Here is a 16,320-nt window from a genome sequence, read left to right on the forward strand (position 1 = left end):
TGGCCATATTATATTTACATTACCACAGTGAGATGATTTGTCTCATGAACAACATTAGCTAATTGTTATTTACTAACTAATCTTGAAATGACTGTTAAGTATAGAAATTAAGCCCAACAATCATGTTTTACAGTCCCGTGGTCTCAGCCTCAGATACTCAACTAATCAAAGTGATGTCATGAGAAAAATGAATGACCAAAAAAACATTTTTTCTCCTTCATTTATGTCAAACAATGCTGTATGAAACGTTTCTCGCGGTTAGTATCGTGGTTGCTAGGCAACCTGAACAGCGCGACGAAGGCTAGACCGTCCCATTTCACAAGCCTCTCACTTCCGCACCTCTCGTACTTATAGTACGCACCGTACGTAGTACGCGTACTTCAAGCGTGCAGACCCTGAATTGGGACACAGCCAAAGTTTGTCTATGTGATTGGCTTTTATCCTTATGCATGTTCTCTCTGAGAATTCCCCTCATCCATAGGGCACAAGGGTCACTGAAGAATATGAAAATGGTGTGAATCACACGTGTGCAGTCACAACATTTCAATCCAAATGAACGCCTGTGGGAGATGTTTGACCATTAGACAGTCCTCTCCAACATCATCAAAACATATGAGGGAATATCTTTTGGAAGAATAGTGTCCAGCGCTCCAGTGACTTTCCAGGCATTTCAAGAATAACCATAAAGGAGCAGTAGTGCTGTTCTGGTAGTCCAACACCTTAGTAAGAGGCTTTTTGGTTTTTCTATTAATTTGTCCCTCTTCTGTACCTGACATTCTTCTGTTTAAACCTCCAATCCATCCATACTCCAAATAGGAATGTGCATAAAATGATGAACCAGACTCCAATATTTGCATTTAATGGAATAATATGGATTCTTGGGTTTGAACATAAGACACCGATGTGGTCACAGAACACGTCTGTGCTGGTGTGTATTGCGATGTTCCTCGATTCGCTGTAAAATTGGCAATGGTGGCGCGTGTGTGTACGAAGCTTCTGGGATGTCCCTGAATTTAAGGAAATCATGAAGCAGGTTGGGGACAGGGAGCTGTTGGACGACATTGGTCCGCATCAGGATATCTGGTCCCAGCAGTGCTCTGACCTGCAGCCGGCAGATGTGGGAAAGACAGGGGACGGAGTCTGAAAGAAGGTGGAGAGAAAAGATCAATCGCTGCAGTGTTTCCACGTGCAGGTTATTTAAACTCTGCAGTGCATATTTACTGCTGTACCGAAACATGGATGTGGATCCCAGGACTTTTCTGCCACCCTTCGATCCAGAATATGTTTCAAATGGGGAGATAAAGTCGACCAGTTTACAAACTCAAGGAGGTAATTTAACACCTGGCTGTCTGCCTCTTCCAACCTACAAAGAACAGATGACACAAAGGAACAGATAATGATGATGGGTGATCAACCAGCTTTGGATCCTGACTTAAATTTAGCCGATCTCCTTTTTAAAAGAATTTTCTCAGGCATATCCAGACAGCTTTAAATACGGAAGCTTTTTTTTTTTTTTTTAAGATTATTCCCCCAAAGTCCTCTGCTGGTGGGGGAAAACGGCCACTGCTGGTGAGTGACATTAGGAAAATAAAATGAGAGCAAATAAGATGAGTGAATTTGATTTTGGCAGGCAAAAACAGGCTAATGCAAATGCTACTGTGCTGATCTTAATGTCACTAAAATTTAATTGGGATCCTTGTTTAACATCACTGACTAATAAAACCTGTTAACTGTGGGGTTTGACCTTATTTTGGCTTCTGAAGTGGGGCGAGTCAGAAAGTTAGAGAACTGTTTACTTAGAATATTCTCTGTGATTTCTCCAAACAGCAGCTGTGCGTGAGAGGGTGACCCTGAAACTGTGATTGGCCAAATTAAACAAAGTCAAGTTTTTGATTTTTAGAGGCCCATTCCTGGAACAAACCTATTACAGCTTGTTGATAACTAAGGAGACAGAGGTGGTGTGGCACCTTACATGTGGGGCTGAAGCAGTAAAGATGGTTCCAGTCCTGCCTTCAGGAGAAGAGGAAGCCAGCAGCCAGCAAAATGTACTTGGTTTAGAGCCACACAGAGCATCTCGTTCAGTTCTCTCAGCTTCAGCTCAGTTTTCCCATCATGCTGCAGTACACATTCGTCGCTGGTCACAGCCTCTGGGCGAGGTATCCACCGGTGCTCAAATATCAGCTGCAGCAGGTCTGCTTCGTCAGTGGCCAAAGCATAAATCCAATCTTCCTCATTCAACCTTGCTCCTGCAGCTATCAGCAGTTTCACCGACTCACTGAAAGAGATTTTAATATCAAACTAAAATAAACCATCTGGTTTATCTTGCAAATATGTGCAAGGTGGTAAAATCGGCATTCTTACACACCTGTAAGGTTTCTGGGGTGTGCGATACAAGGCCAGGGAGAGCGGTGAGAGGAGGCCATGGGTGTGCGAGCAGTCCTGGGCGTCTGGGCTGTAACCTTCCCTCAACAGCAATTCCACACTCTTGGTCTGATCGCTGTTGATAGCCACATACACCGGACTCACCATGCTCTCGCCGCGGTCGCACGCACGATCCGTAACAGCTATGAGGCTCCTGAGGATGCTGGAGTGACAGAATATCAAAACGTCAAAAATACACAATCAGCCTTATTTTAAAAGAGGTTAAGTTATGAGTCAGTACCCGATTTGACCAAACTGGGCTGCAGCGTGAATGGCAAACTGGGGCCAATCGTGACTGCAGACCATGTTAGGGTCAGCCCCGTGGTCCAACAGGAAGTCCACGCAGGCCTGGTGACCTTCCTGAGAGGCGATGAACAGAGGTGTACTCAGATCAACTGCCTGCGTGTTCACGTTGGCACCTGAAGTGAAAGCAGGTTAAAAAATTAACTGTGTAATCTATTTTACTTAATTACTTTCTAAAGAAGAGGCCAAGAGGACTTGGAGCATGAGATCCTTTAACAAGGTGGAAAAAAATGTACAGCTACCATTAAAAGTAAATCATATTTACCGGCGTTAACGAGTATTTCCAGGCACCCCCTCTGTCCGTACTGTGCAGCCACAAATAACGGGGAAATCCTGTAATCATCTACTGCCTCCAGGTTGCATTTGTTAACAAGAATGCGCACGATCTCAGTGTGGCCCTTTGGGAGAAACATGATCTTAAAAACAATCAGCAAACACACAAGGACCCTACAGCTAACGCTGGCAGCAGAGAGCAGGAACGTTTAAGCCCTACATTCTTCACAGTGAGCATCACAAGAAATCACTGCATCCCTGCATTCTGCTGAAATTTTATGTGCCAGTTTGCACCTTTTCTGCAGGTGTTTAAAGGTAAAAAAAATTAGTTTATTTATAATTGAAATGTAATAAAAAGGTTAATACATGCACAAAGTCTCTCTCTCTCTCTGTGCCTTGCAGCCAGTCAGAAAACATAAGGGAAATAAGGGAAAATCCCCAACAGATGTGACCATGCTTTCCTGACCGAAACCAAAAAGTCATGATCTACTGTTAAATGAAAAATGTTCGTTTAAGAACGTGAGTGCTAATGCTAATGCCTACCTTATATGCAGCTTGGTGCAGGCAGGTCCAGCAGGACTCTGTGTGTATTCTGTTGACCTCAGCACCTTTGCTTACCAGCAGTTCTACAACATCTGTGTGCCCGTGGCTAACAGCTGGAAGCAAATTTCGGGACATTCATTTGGTTAGAGAAGCTTAAAGGGTTAGACAAGCAAAAACAGAAAAAAATTAAACATCAGTGAAGCGCAGTTGTAATACCTTCATAAAGAGGACAGGACAAGTCGTTAGTGAGCTGGTTGATATCAGCGTGTGCTTTGAGGAGCAGTCGGACCACTGACAGGTGTCCACGCTGTGCTGCCAGGTAACAGGCAGACTCCCCCTCATGCGTCAGATGGTTCACATAAACATGACTACAGATGGAGGAGCTTGCTGCACACAGGCGGAAACCAAAGAGGAAGAACAAAATGCAAATGAGAGAAACCCACATTTAACTTTAAAACAGCTGCTGAAGTGACTGATTTATCCATTAATCATTCACATCCATCTGGAGTCTAGCAGAGAAGTAGAAGGAGTAGAAATACCCTCAGAGGTGGGAAGTAATGAAGTACAGATACTGTGCTTCTGTACTTTACTTTACTTTGAATTTTACTCTCTTTATTTTAACACAAACTTCTCTACTTCTTACATTTTCTAACCAGGCTGATTTTTTTTAGGTTTAACATATGTGAGCTACTATTTCCTGTCTTTGGGTACTTTCCAGACATCGAACTAATCAGACCCCAAGCAGAAGGAACAATATCCATCACCGGTGCTCGCACATGAAGAGATCAAAGAGGAAAAAAATACAGTTTGCATCATTTATTTATTCAGTAAACTGTGGGTTTCAATCAGGCTCAAATCAGGTTTGGGGAACTTCAGGCCTCGAGGGCTGGTGTCCTGCAGGTTTTAGATATCACGTTGGATCAACACACCTGAATCACATGATTTGTTCATTACTAGGGCTCTGGAGAACTTCATGACATGTCGAGGAGGTCATTTAGCTATTTAAATCAGCTGTGTTGGATCAAGGACACATCTAAAACCTGCAGGACACCAACCCTTGAGGCCTGGAGTTCCTCACTCCTGGCTTAAATGATATGGAACGGTATTTTTTTGGTGCAGATGCCCATAAGCTGCGGCTTGTGCTACAGAAGAGGAGGAGAGACTAACATTTTCTAATGGGCATTTTAAATGCAATGTTTCTAAGAAACATCATCAAAGCCACAAACTGATTCATACACTGGATTCCACCTTTGCACTAGCTTTATGCTGTCAATGGGAAGGGCATGTAATGGAAAATATTAGGATTCTGCTCTTTTCAGTGTCAAGCTGACCTGGCTCAGTGAAAGGCTCCACAGTATCAGATTCTGCCTGTCAATACAAGTACAAGTACATCTTTTTCACAAAGAAGCATCCATGTAAATCAATAAAACGACAGCTCATGTAACATCAGCTCATTTCCTGCTGGATAAATCCATAAAGAGGAGCAGGACAGGCCGGCTGATGACAGGCTGTGCACAAAATCTGTAAAATCCCACTTTAACCCTTCACTATAGTCATCTTACTGTTTGGGTTTCACGACAAAGTCACACATCTAAAGTGCAGTCAGCAGCAAAGAGAGCTTTTTAAATTCCCTTTCTTTTTGTTCTTTTTTTTTTGTTCAGCATATCAGGAGTTCAAGCTGAGTTAATTTATTAGAATTTGAATTTAAGTTGAAATAAAGTTTGTATAAATAATATTTTATTATAATATTAATATGGAAGGTGGAAGTTTGAGCACATATCAGAGTGTGTACTTTTGTGTACTTTTTCACCTTTACTTGAGTAAAGAAGCACTTGTGTAACGTACTTGAGTGGTCCCGACCTGTCGTCCATCTGAAATACCACATCGAGCAACAATGTGAAAGCACTTTACTTTTCAAAAGTTTGGCAGTTGTTGTTAAATGTTTTTTGAACTAAACATGCTGCTGTCTTAAAAATGCAAAATGAGCATGTATTTATGAAAAAGCAATAAAGAATCTCAGTTTTCTATCAAGTGAAAGCTCCCTGGTTCTATCCCGGGAGTAGACACGCATCCCTTTGAAGCTGCTCCAGGTACATCTGCCAGTCAAACATAGTTTGACTGTAATGGGCCCAAACCTTTTGTGTTACTGTATGAGAACATCAGGAGTGGCAGAGAAGTATGTGAGGCTGGTGCAAGACATGTTAGAGGGCAGTGAGACAGTGGTAGAGGAGGGTAGGAGTGACAGATGGGTTGAAGGTGAGGGTGGGATAAGATCCGGGATTGGCTCTGAGCCCCTTCTTGTTTGGAGCGATGGGGACTGTTGGACACTAGGGTCTCTTCTAACTTTGCATCCAACGTTAGAGAGGCAAGGCTGAGACCTTTCGGACATGTGCAGAGGACGGACAGTGGCCAAAGGATGCCGAAGATGGAGGTGCCAGGCAGGAAGAAAAGAGGAAGACCTCAGAGGAGGTTCATGTGAAGGAGGACATGAAGAGGGTTGGTGTGACAGAGGAGGATGCTGGGATAGGGTGAGACGAAGGAAGGCAGATGATCCGCATGTGGAGACACCTAAAGGAAGTAGTACTGGATACCTGTGCAGGCGCCTCTCTTACCTCTGACAGTTGACAGGATTTCCTGGACGCACGCTTTTCTGCCAGCTGCCGCCGCCTCGTGCAGGGGGGTCCAGCCTCGGTTGTCCCGACAGTCCACACTGCAGCCTCTCCGAATCAGCGTCCTCAGCCGCCTCCTGTAGCCTGAGCGAGCAGCAGCAGCCACACTGGACACCGTGTCTCGGTAGCACTCAGTGAAGTCCATGCCCAGGTTCACAGAGACATTCGTTATTTTAACTTCAACAAGGATTAACAGTCAAAACACAACCTCAGAGTTACTCTGGATGATTTTACACAACCCGACGTACACGTTTCTGTTGGATCCGGAAAAGTTTTTAATTGAAATAAAGAAATAAACGTGTCTTTAGTTACCAAACAGACGTTAGGAACGGAACAACGGCATTCCGAGCGGCGCCTGTTGATGACGTCCCACCACAACAATCCTACGATCCAGCGTCGCGTGTCAGCTGTAGCTTCAGCTAATCGTTTAGCCGTTAGTTATTGCTAAAATTAGCAGATTTTCAGACATGTTTGGAGAAACGTGAAGAAGAAGAGCCTGGAAGCTTCCTCTCAGTGGGATCAGGAGGCACTCTGAAGGTAAACGCGCTTTATTTCCCATCACAGCGAGACGTTCACAGAGTTACTGCAGCTGTAGCAAAGAATCGGATGTGACCGTCAACATACAACTGATCAGTACTGTGTGTACTCCGGCACTACACGTCATTCAGAGTAACATTTGTGCCTGTAATTTAAAACAAACTGTCAGAAATCAAACATATCACATATTCATCATTCATCATCATATTCATTTAAATCTGAAATCTGGCCCACCTGACTAACTGTGGACCAGGGAGACCAGCGGTCCCGCTTTATGTGGGACTGCACAGCATTTTTATTACTTAAAGTAGAAAAAAATGACGATAAAAGCAAACTTTAGTTGAAATAAAAGTTTACAGAGAGTAAAAAAAATTGACGAGTCATATCTTAAGATTTGGGACAGAGTTGTTAAAGCTAGGCTAGGTTAAGCAGAGACGTGATGATCGGTGAGCAGCAGTATGGTTTCATGCTGAGAAAGAACTCTAGAGATGTGATGTTTGAGAGTACTGATGGAGAAATATAGAGACGGTCATAAGGAGCTTCACTCTTTATTTATGGATCAGCGAAAGCGGAAAATAGTGTGTCAAAAGAGGAACTTTGGCACTTGTAGAGAACAGTGGTGAGGTGTGCGGTAAGAGAGACAGGTGGGCTGATCTGCTCTGAGCTCCTTTGCAGTAGTGATGGACAGGCTGACAGATGAGGTCAGACAGCAGTGTTTGTCGATTATGATGTTTGCAGACGACACTGTGATCCGCAGTTAGACGAGGGAGCTGGAAGAAGCGAGAAAGAATACATGCATGAATGAGAGGGAGACAGGTGGAAGAGGCTGAGTGAGTGGATGAGTTTAAATACCTAGGGTCAACCATACAAGCAACGGACAGTGCACAAGAAGAAGATGGAGACAAAAAGACAACACGAGCAAAACATGTTAAGATTTTCACTGGAAGTGACAAAGATGGACAAGATTAGAAATGAGTACATCAGAGGGAAGCTCAGGCTGAGTGGTTTGGAGACAGAGGGAGTGAGGCTGGGATGGTTTGGATGTGTGCAGAGGAAGGATAGTGGATATACTGGAGCTGCAGCTCCAATATATCCACTATCTCATTACCTTTGGACTATCGTAATTCCATCTCCCGTCTCCAATTTGTTCATTAATTCAGCTGCCAAAGACAAAAGCATATGACTCTTATTGTTTCAGTCTTACAGTGGCTTTAATCAGTCTTTAATCTTGTCTTGTATCTGTAACCTGTTCTCCTAATTGTTTCCAATTTTGTATCCTAGGTCGTTGGCTCAAAGGTTACAGCAAGCCGCAACATCATGGTGGACATCTCTGTGAAAAGTGAAGCTGCTTGGGTCTGTCACACTCAGGGGCGTCACCTGGCTGACGTGGTTCTTCCTGTTCACATCAATAACACGGCCAAAGAAGAAGATGAAGTCAGTGAGTTGGACAGAGAAGAAACTCACTGGTAAGAGGCTTTTAGCTGATATTAAGAAGCAGTTAGTGCTATAATTAATAGGCAGTTGCAATTAATTTTTGTCTATTCGCACAGAAGGCAAAGATGAGAAGTGGATTTTCTTTTTATTTAAGTGAATGGTACATTTCCCACTTATCTGCCACACACAGTGGTGATCCGGTGCTGCTAGAGCAGATGGAGGAAGGGTCTCCTTGTGTCCTGAAGTTCCACTGCAACCCCAGCTTACCTGCCACCATCAGCCGCCTGCTCGTTATAAGTGAGGCTCGAACCATGGAGGTGTACAGCCAGACCGGAGAGTACTGTGGGACTGTACGGGGATCGAAGGACGACAGCATCCAGCTAGACAGGTACACAGAAGAGCCAATGAGCAAAGGGTTTTCGGTCTTCTGATAAAGACGCTGCTGATTGTCTGATGTTAAGAAGTGATGCTTCTTCTTTTGTTTGTGGATCACAGCGCTGACAGAGGGCCTTTCTATAAGAAGCAGCTGATCATTGAGGAGCCATCCTCTGCCTGTGAAGTGAAGGTAAAACTGAACATTTTAATTTATGCAGTTTGTTACACAGTCGTGGTTGTATGAGAGTCTAACGAGCTGCTTCTCTCTCCCAGTTACTCTCCCTGGCAGGTAGGAGCAGTGTTATGGTGGCTAAAGTCATCGTGAGTCTTCAGCTGCTGCAGTCCTGCCCAGCCCCAAACCCGGGCATAGACATGCAGCGAGTGCAGTGTCTGATGGAGGAGATGGGAACAAGCCTGTCGCCAGGAGCTCAGAATCTCATGGAAATGGTGCAGTTCCAGCAGAAGGTAAATTAGCTCAGAGATGCTCTCTCTGACATTTAAAATGTGGGCGTTTCCAGTAATATTTCTGATAAAGTGCAGAGGAGAGTATGTCTTATGGATTTGAGTTTCTGTGCACCTCGTCAGGCCTCTGTCTCAGATCTCACTGTTACTGGAACTGGAACAGCTTCTCTGATTGTCCAAAGCATAAGAACTAACCGGACATAAAGAATGAAACAGGGAGCTGGACTGAAGCATGTGTTGGTGTTTGTCTCTCCAGAATCAGACCGGCTCTCTGGCTGGTTTCCTGCCTCTCCTGATGGGCAGTGGAGCTTTCTCTGGTTTGGGGAGAGAAGTCAGCATGTGTCCAGGAGCCGGCAATATTCTGCCTCGACCTGCAGAATTTAAGGTACACAACCCATTTGTGCTGTTCTTTGTTCTTAGATTAGACCATTTAAAAACTCGGCCCACACCAGTTTGGTGCAGAAGAAAGGAGTGAAGTGATTTTGTGAGTGTGAACAGAGCCTGAAGCAGAAAGCCTGGATTAACAAAGAAAGTTCAGAAAAACTAAACTGGCTGGAGTCTGAGGTTTGGTCTGGAGTGTCTGCCAGAACTTTAATCCATTAATGCTGCCTGTTTGATGAACTCAAAGAAAAACCTTGGACCACTTCATTGATTGTGATTGTGATGATCGTGTTTTTCTATTATGTGAAATGTTTGAGTGATTCTAATTGGCCGACATGAAAAACAAAACGTGAGAAACAACCCAGACTTTAAGCACAGTTCAAGACTGTGAGGACAGAAGGCATAAATTATAAATTCAGAGACTGTAGCTACAGAAAGAAGAAAGCTGATTGACGTTTAGAGGTTTTTATGTTGTATTGGAATCAAACTCTGTTTTCTTGGAACCTTTAGATGCCACAGCTATAAATTCTAATGTGATTTAAAGGTAGCATAAAAAAAGAAGCCACTGTGATCAGAGGCTCTTTAGCTAAGCTCAGCTAGTCCCACTAGTTTTGTGCTACAGTATTATTTCAGATTTGTCTTGTTTACATGTATGATAAGAGAGACATCTGAAAGTCAGATTCTGGCTTTAGCTTGTTTTGTCCACATGTGCAGTGAGTGTATTTAAGCTTAAAGCAGTAAAGGAATCAGGTAATCTTCCACCAGCTGCTCAGATTCACAACTAAAGTTAAGTAAAGTCAGATATCCTTTTAGAGACTATGCACACAAATCCACCTTCATGTCTGTATGCTTCTATCAGCTTGACGCAGATATAATGTGTGTTCAGAAGATGTTTAAACACTCTGTAAGTCAGATGTTTTTCAATGTCGCTAGCCTCCAGACAGCTTCCTGAGGCCTGCAGATGAAGATTCACAGACCCAGAACGGAGTGATGTCGGAGGGCTCCACCCCTTCCTCCGTAGACCTGCCAATGTCCAGTGTCAGCACTGATAACACTAGTAAGGATGATCATGTCTGTTACGGTCACATACATGAACATGGTAGTCAATAAGGAGTGGATTTGTGCTTCTACTTGTAGAAAAACTTATTTGTGGTAGATTTTCAAACACCTGGATAAAACCTTTTACCCGTCTCCAGCGAGTCCCAGTGAGAACGGCGGCCCGATGAGCCACACTCAGCTGACAGAGATGCTGTCGCACTTCCTGAAGGGACAGGGGGTCAACCAGGGGTTCGGCTCCGGTCCGGAGCTTCTGCCCATGCTCCAGAACGTCTGCGGTCAGGTGACCCAGCTGAGACTGGATGATGCTGCAGCAGAGAAGGAGAAGATGATGAGAAACGGCACGTGGTGAGTCGAGTGTAGTGAGCACTTTTCCTACAGCAGCTCCATGTTGGAATCAGATGATTTGGCTCCACCTTGTGTTAGAAAAGTATCATTACAGGAATCCTGCAGCCGCTTTTTACCTCACCCAGCTCATTTAGAATAAACACCTAACCTAACATGTGTGTTTCTGGACAGCTTTATCAGCTGTGGCCTTTCACATGCACAGATCTGTCAGTTGTTCCCGTTTCTGTTTGGGACTTTTTCTTCTGATTTAATTGTTTTCTTCCCAGAAGCTCCTCCTGCAACTGGCGTCATTAAACATACTCACACTTGTGTTTGCTCACCACATGCCTGTCACATTTTCCTCAGACTGCGGAGCCACTTGGTGAAACTTTCTTCTTGTTAATGATATAAATGACATAAAACTGTGAGGTATGGCTGTTGTTACCGGAACAGTAAGCATTTGTGTTTGCTGTGTTTCGGTTACCACAGCTGTGTGATTGTTGCACAGTCACGTTGTTGAGGCTCTGAGCGTGTGGATTAAACAGAGACTCGTTTATCCAACAGAACAATGCTTTTGATTGTCTGAGGTCACATTTTTAGCTGATAGTGTTAGTGAAGAATGAGCAGACGCCCAAACATTTCCTACATGCTGGAATATTCACGGATATCATGACATCTGCTGGGAGGATCTCTCCTGTGGTGATTCCCAAAAATCATTCTGGCTGTTAAACAGCTGACAGGCACAGGTAGGCAGAAGGCTCTGGTGTTGGTTAGAGGCTGGCTGATACTGAAACAATAGAGGTCATTTATCAGGACTGCTGTTTGTGTGACTCATTAAAATATCTGAAAAGCTGCATCAGAACAAACAGAATCATTTATTTATTTATTTATTTGTGGCTGGAGTAACTTTCCAGCAGACCCTAGTGTCATTCTTCAAATAAAAATGTCTCTGTGAGTTAAACTGCACAATAAATCAGGCTCTCTGTCAGATCTGTGCAGCACATGTGGGCTGACAGAGCGTGACTCCACATCGAGGACAGCGACACGACGGTACGTCTTTCCCACGAGTCATCGGACTAAAATATTTAAAGAGTTTAAGACTTCAGGCGTGATGCCAGAAAACCGAGGAAAAGTAATAAATGGTGTAGATTACTTAAAGGCTTTGCTTGCTTTGAACAGTAGATGTTAATTGTCTTGGTTTTTATAATCGTCTTTGGCTGTTGTTAGTTTTTCTGCTCCTTTGTGTTTTTGTAGTTTTTCCTCTGTTCTCATGTGTTTGTGTTTATTTGTATTTATGTGAGATTATTCCTGGTCTCCATTTCTGTTTGCTTCCTGTTTTATTTTAAAGTTTAGCTCCTTGTGTTTTCTCTCTGTGTGTTTACTTCCTTTGTTTATTCTTTCCCCCTGATGCTGTTTGTCTGGAGTTCACGTGCACATTTACCTTTTACTGCCTTTTTATCACAGCGTGAAGGTTAATAACATTTTTAATAACAGCTTGTTTGTAGATTATCTGACTTTAGGTCTGCTGTAATCTGAGATGGGTTCATTTATTTGCTCTAAACTAAGACTCGTTTTAGTCTGAGTTTCACAGAGACATTTTAAACTAGTCTTCATTATGCATAATTAGATTGCCAGCTTTAAAATTGAAGGTGGATTGTCTCCATTTCCAGTTTGTGTTAAAGATTCACTGCTGTGTGTTGAGTAGTTTTTGCAGATAAGTTGGTGTTTTCCATGCAAACGTCTGGTTACTGCAGCCATCTGCTAGCGACCAAAGAAATGTAAGGAGGTTTTCTGCATATCTCTTTACAATGGATGTCAGTCTAGAGACTGCCTGAAACTTCCAGTAACTATTTGCTGATCACTCACAGAATACACACTTTTCTCTAGTGATGAGTAGTTGTTCGGCGGTGACTGACTGGTCTCCAAGCCTGCGTGACGGGGCTTTAGCTTAACAGCGATTGCCAGCAACCACTTGCCAGCTTGTTGTGGAATACTCATTTTTCCCCAGCACCTGGTTGCTACATGGTCAGCAACCGGTCTCTAGGCCTGTATGACTGAGGCCTTCATTACCAGTATGGAAGGGCAGTACATCAAGCCTGTCATACTTTTACCTTCTGATATTTCATAAAGCAGGAGAGTGCCCTGTGAGGATGACGTACAGTAACCATCAGTGTGCAGACAAGGATCAGAGACAGCGCTCACTGACTGAACAGGAGTTTCCTTGGTTTAGTTACTGGAGCTGCCAGACTGGTGTGACTGAATCAAGGAAAGAAAAAATGGAGGATTTTGTGGATTTTTCAGGATCATTGAGGGCAAAATAGTCATGCTGTTGGACTCTGCATGTAAACCCCCCAAAACAGAAATGTTGCAAAAAGACTGAAAAGATTTAAGGTGGAAAAAAAATTATTTATTTATCTTTTTAGTGTTTTCAGTTTAGAAAGTTTCCTCCTGGTGGTTTGGCTGAATCAGAGTGTGGATGCAGCAGGATTGTGAGGTCTGAGGAAGATGATGGTCAGCACCGACCGTGTGGGTGGTTTAGCTTATGTTTAGGCTTTTGTCTCTCGATGTGGCTTCATTTTCAAGAATCGCCCACAGTCACTCCGCTCTGTCTTCATTTAGTGACTAAGTCAGAATCACACAGTAGAGTAGAAATACACATACAGACCAGCGACCTGGTCAAAAAACTTCATCTCTGATTAGTGATGATCAGGCAAAGGTTTGACTGACCTTAAATAGTCCCCTTTATTTTAATTCAGTGTCAGCTTGCACACTTCAACTTGTCTGACAGTGGCTTCAGCTGTATACCTCCTCATAAATCGGCAACACCAGCGGCTGCTACACCCAGATTTTATTAAGTCCAACTTTCTCAAAAAGTGTTACTGTTGTCTATATGTGAAGTTTCTTTTATGTCCCTTCAGGGAGTTGGACTCAGCTATGGAGCGCCGTCTGGAGGAGATGGAGAAGAGGCTGAAGGAGCACATGGACCGCCGCTTGGATGCTTTGGAGCAGAAGCTGGAGAAGGCCCTGCTGAGTGCTTTGCCGCTGGTCACCCTTAACCACGGAGCCATGAGCAGCTCAGCACGAGGAGCAGCAGATACCGGACCGGCAGAGCAGATCGCCCCGACGCCAGCCATGCATTGAGTCCAGAAGCACTAAAAAGACTAACATTGAACCCTGGAAGCCTTAATTCTCTTCTTCATCGTCCTCAAACCAGACCCGAGTGTCGGATGGAAGCAGGCCGGGACAGAAACACCAACAAAGATGGAGCAATAAAACTAGAAGCCTGAAATATGAGGTTAACATGTAAAACCAGCAGTGTTGCTGTAAGTTCATATTCTGTAGAAATGTTATCTCCTGTAAAAAAAAAACAAGTGACTGTCTTGTCAACTCGCGACTACAATGGCTGCACTGCATTTTGAACAACATGAGAAGTGTACAGGAAGAGGACAAGACTCTTTCAAAAAAAGTGTTGATGTGCAGCAGAGCTGACTTACATTAAGTGTTCAGCTGAAATGCAACCCACTTATCTCTCCTTGGTCTTCTTTTTTCCACTGTATATGCACTGAAACTCATCATTGCACCAGTTATTTAAACAGTTAATGGTTTGGTCTGTGAACGGCACTAAAACAAAGTCATCTTCAAAAGTCTCAGTTTGTCTAATCAGCTGTCTCAAACAAATAAAACAGAAAAGCAGCAGATGTTCACATGTCAGAGAACATTACATGGTTTACGTTAGAAATGACTAAAACGACGCAGCTCTAAATGACACTGATGTGATGTGAAGGGTTTTCGGGCCTGACCTGCTCAGATCAGTTTGTTTTAAAACTTGCTCCTGTTAAGGAGACTAAATAGAACGTGTAACTGTATTTTAATACGGCACTGTAAAGTTTTAAGTACTGTACATGTCTGTCAACTATTAAAATGACTGTGCTGACCTGTGATGTTTACCTGTACTGATGTGAGTCAAAGTAAATGTATTTATACAGCTTAATAAAGTTTTAAAACGTTGTGCAGGTTCTCTTATTTCTGGAGAATTTGGTAAAGCAAACAAGTTCTCATGAAATCCTGAGAAGGCTGCGTGCAAGACACCGAGCGAGGCCTGTGAGCTGCTTCAGGCTCACAGCTCCAGATGTGTTAGCGTGCATCCCTCTGATCATGATAAAAATTGCACATCTCTCATTCTGGTGCCACCACCAGAGATATATGTGAATAAATAATTTCAGACCATTGGTGACATGAGACAGTAACACACCTAGTTTCAGATATAAAAATGGGGGGAAACTGAAGAATACAGTGGCAGCTATTACAGGCAGTACAGTTTGGTGGTTGATTTGGTTTCTTTGGGATCCAGCGGTGCATTTTCCAACTGTAACACACGCCCAAAATTACTGACAACAATAGCTGAAGGAAAATGTTGCACAAGATGTTCCCAAAAGACAAAATCAAAGTAGCCGATGTTTCCCGTCAGCGATTCCAGCAGCTGAGTCATAAATGGCTAAGAAACTAACCATGAAGGTCACTGAAAGTGCTCCACGCTAACCAAAGCTGCTGGTCCAGTCCAGGAGAGATTTAAAGGTCTGGTTCCCAAAGAGAAGGAAAAGAAATGGCGGATGGACGCTGCCAAGGTATGCAGCAAACCCACTGGCAGCTGTGAGCTGAGTCAGCAGAAGGGAAACGGGTCACAGATTACATAAGGAGGATGCCAAATTAAAGAATGATGTGTGGATGTTGTCTTGGGCATGTGGAGGACAGACACTGAGTCAGCAGTGGAGAATGATGGAAAAAATGTCTGCTAGTCGGTGCAAACCAGGTCTCTGGGTTTCACTGTGCTCTGGAGTTTAGAAATTTTTGGTTATATGTTTGAATTTGAGCTTTGGGGGTTTTCCTGCGTCTCCAGTGTTCAAGGTTTACACTTTTCTGTTTATTGTATTTTTAGGCTCATGTTTATTTGTTCCCATTTAAATTCCAGTATGCTGTGGATCTCTGGGAATACCGAGTTTTGCTTTGTGTTTAATCGCTCAGTTTTGTAAGTTATCCTCTCTTTATTCTCCCTGCATCGTCAGTGTTTCGTGGTCAGCGGTAGTTTCTTGTCTCTGTGCTTTCTTGCTATCTTTTGGGTTATTTCCTCTTTTGCTTTGATAGTTAGTCATCTCTTGTGGCTTTGACTTTTGCTACCCCTCTGTTATTGTCCTGATTGACTTCACCTGTGTCCCATTTCCCTGAGCTGTTTCCCTTGTAGCCTTGTTCAGATTGTCTGGAGATATAGACTGCAGATATAAAATGCTGGGATTCATTTGTTTCAAAGTTGGGCTGATTGCCTGAGCTACTGGAGGTTTCTTCCTGTAAAAGGGAGTTTTTCCTTGACCCCTATGTGCGCTTGCTAATAGGGGTGTTATTGTTTTAAGGTCTTTACCTCACAATATAAAGGACCTTGAGGCAACAGTTGTTGTGATTTGTTACCACATGGAGAAAATCTCTGCATATGACTGTTCAAATATGGGCATTTTTTACCATGTGACCAGTTTACATGATACATTTG

General features: G+C 43.4%; 2 protein-coding genes across 2 annotated transcripts; one reads left to right on the forward strand and one right to left on the reverse strand.

The window, feature by feature from the left end:
* On the reverse strand, positions 1-6,444 carry LOC134633589 (ankyrin repeat and SOCS box protein 3-like). The gene is made up of 9 exons (XM_063482450.1): positions 6,153-6,444; positions 3,757-3,927; positions 3,541-3,653; positions 2,990-3,122; positions 2,663-2,840; positions 2,366-2,584; positions 1,973-2,275; positions 1,230-1,363; positions 1-1,140 (listed from the first exon to the last, which is right to left on the reverse strand). Exons 1-9 carry the CDS (start codon positions 6,352-6,354, stop codon positions 908-910), a joined length of 1,686 nt encoding a protein of 561 aa, XP_063338520.1. The 5' UTR covers positions 6,355-6,444; the 3' UTR covers positions 1-907.
* A 152-nt stretch (positions 6,445-6,596) lies between these two features.
* On the forward strand, positions 6,597-14,789 carry lg8h10orf88 (linkage group 8 C10orf88 homolog). The gene is made up of 9 exons (XM_063482451.1): positions 6,597-6,746; positions 8,028-8,212; positions 8,371-8,568; positions 8,676-8,745; positions 8,829-9,020; positions 9,274-9,402; positions 10,332-10,455; positions 10,595-10,802; positions 13,700-14,789. Exons 2-9 carry the CDS (start codon positions 8,064-8,066, stop codon positions 13,920-13,922), a joined length of 1,293 nt encoding a protein of 430 aa, XP_063338521.1. The 5' UTR covers positions 6,597-6,746; positions 8,028-8,063; the 3' UTR covers positions 13,923-14,789.
* The last annotated feature ends 1,531 nt before the right edge of the window (positions 14,790-16,320 follow it).

This window comes from Pelmatolapia mariae, linkage group LG8 (assembly GCF_036321145.2).
Source record: "Pelmatolapia mariae isolate MD_Pm_ZW linkage group LG8, Pm_UMD_F_2, whole genome shotgun sequence".
Taxonomy (NCBI): Eukaryota; Metazoa; Chordata; class Actinopteri; order Cichliformes; family Cichlidae; genus Pelmatolapia; species Pelmatolapia mariae.

Excerpts from the sequence above, each read along its gene's own strand:
- LOC134633589 (XM_063482450.1), bottom strand. The coding sequence starts at position 6,354 with ATGGACTTCACTGAGTGCTACCGAGACACGGTGTCCAGTGTGGCTGCT. Across the intron at positions 2,841-2,989 it reads GGAAATACTCGTTAACGCCG|GTGCCAACGTGAACACGCAG; the intron begins GTAAATATGATT and ends CTTTCACTTCAG. Across the intron at positions 1,141-1,229 it reads GGATCCACATCCATGTTTCG|ACTCCGTCCCCTGTCTTTCC; the intron begins GTACAGCAGTAA and ends ACCTTCTTTCAG.
- lg8h10orf88 (XM_063482451.1), top strand. The coding sequence starts at position 8,064 with ATGGTGGACATCTCTGTGAAAAGTGAAGCTGCTTGGGTCTGTCACACT. Across the intron at positions 8,569-8,675 it reads GACAGCATCCAGCTAGACAG|CGCTGACAGAGGGCCTTTCT; the intron begins GTACACAGAAGA and ends TGTGGATCACAG. Across the intron at positions 8,746-8,828 it reads CCTCTGCCTGTGAAGTGAAG|TTACTCTCCCTGGCAGGTAG; the intron begins GTAAAACTGAAC and ends TCTCTCTCCCAG.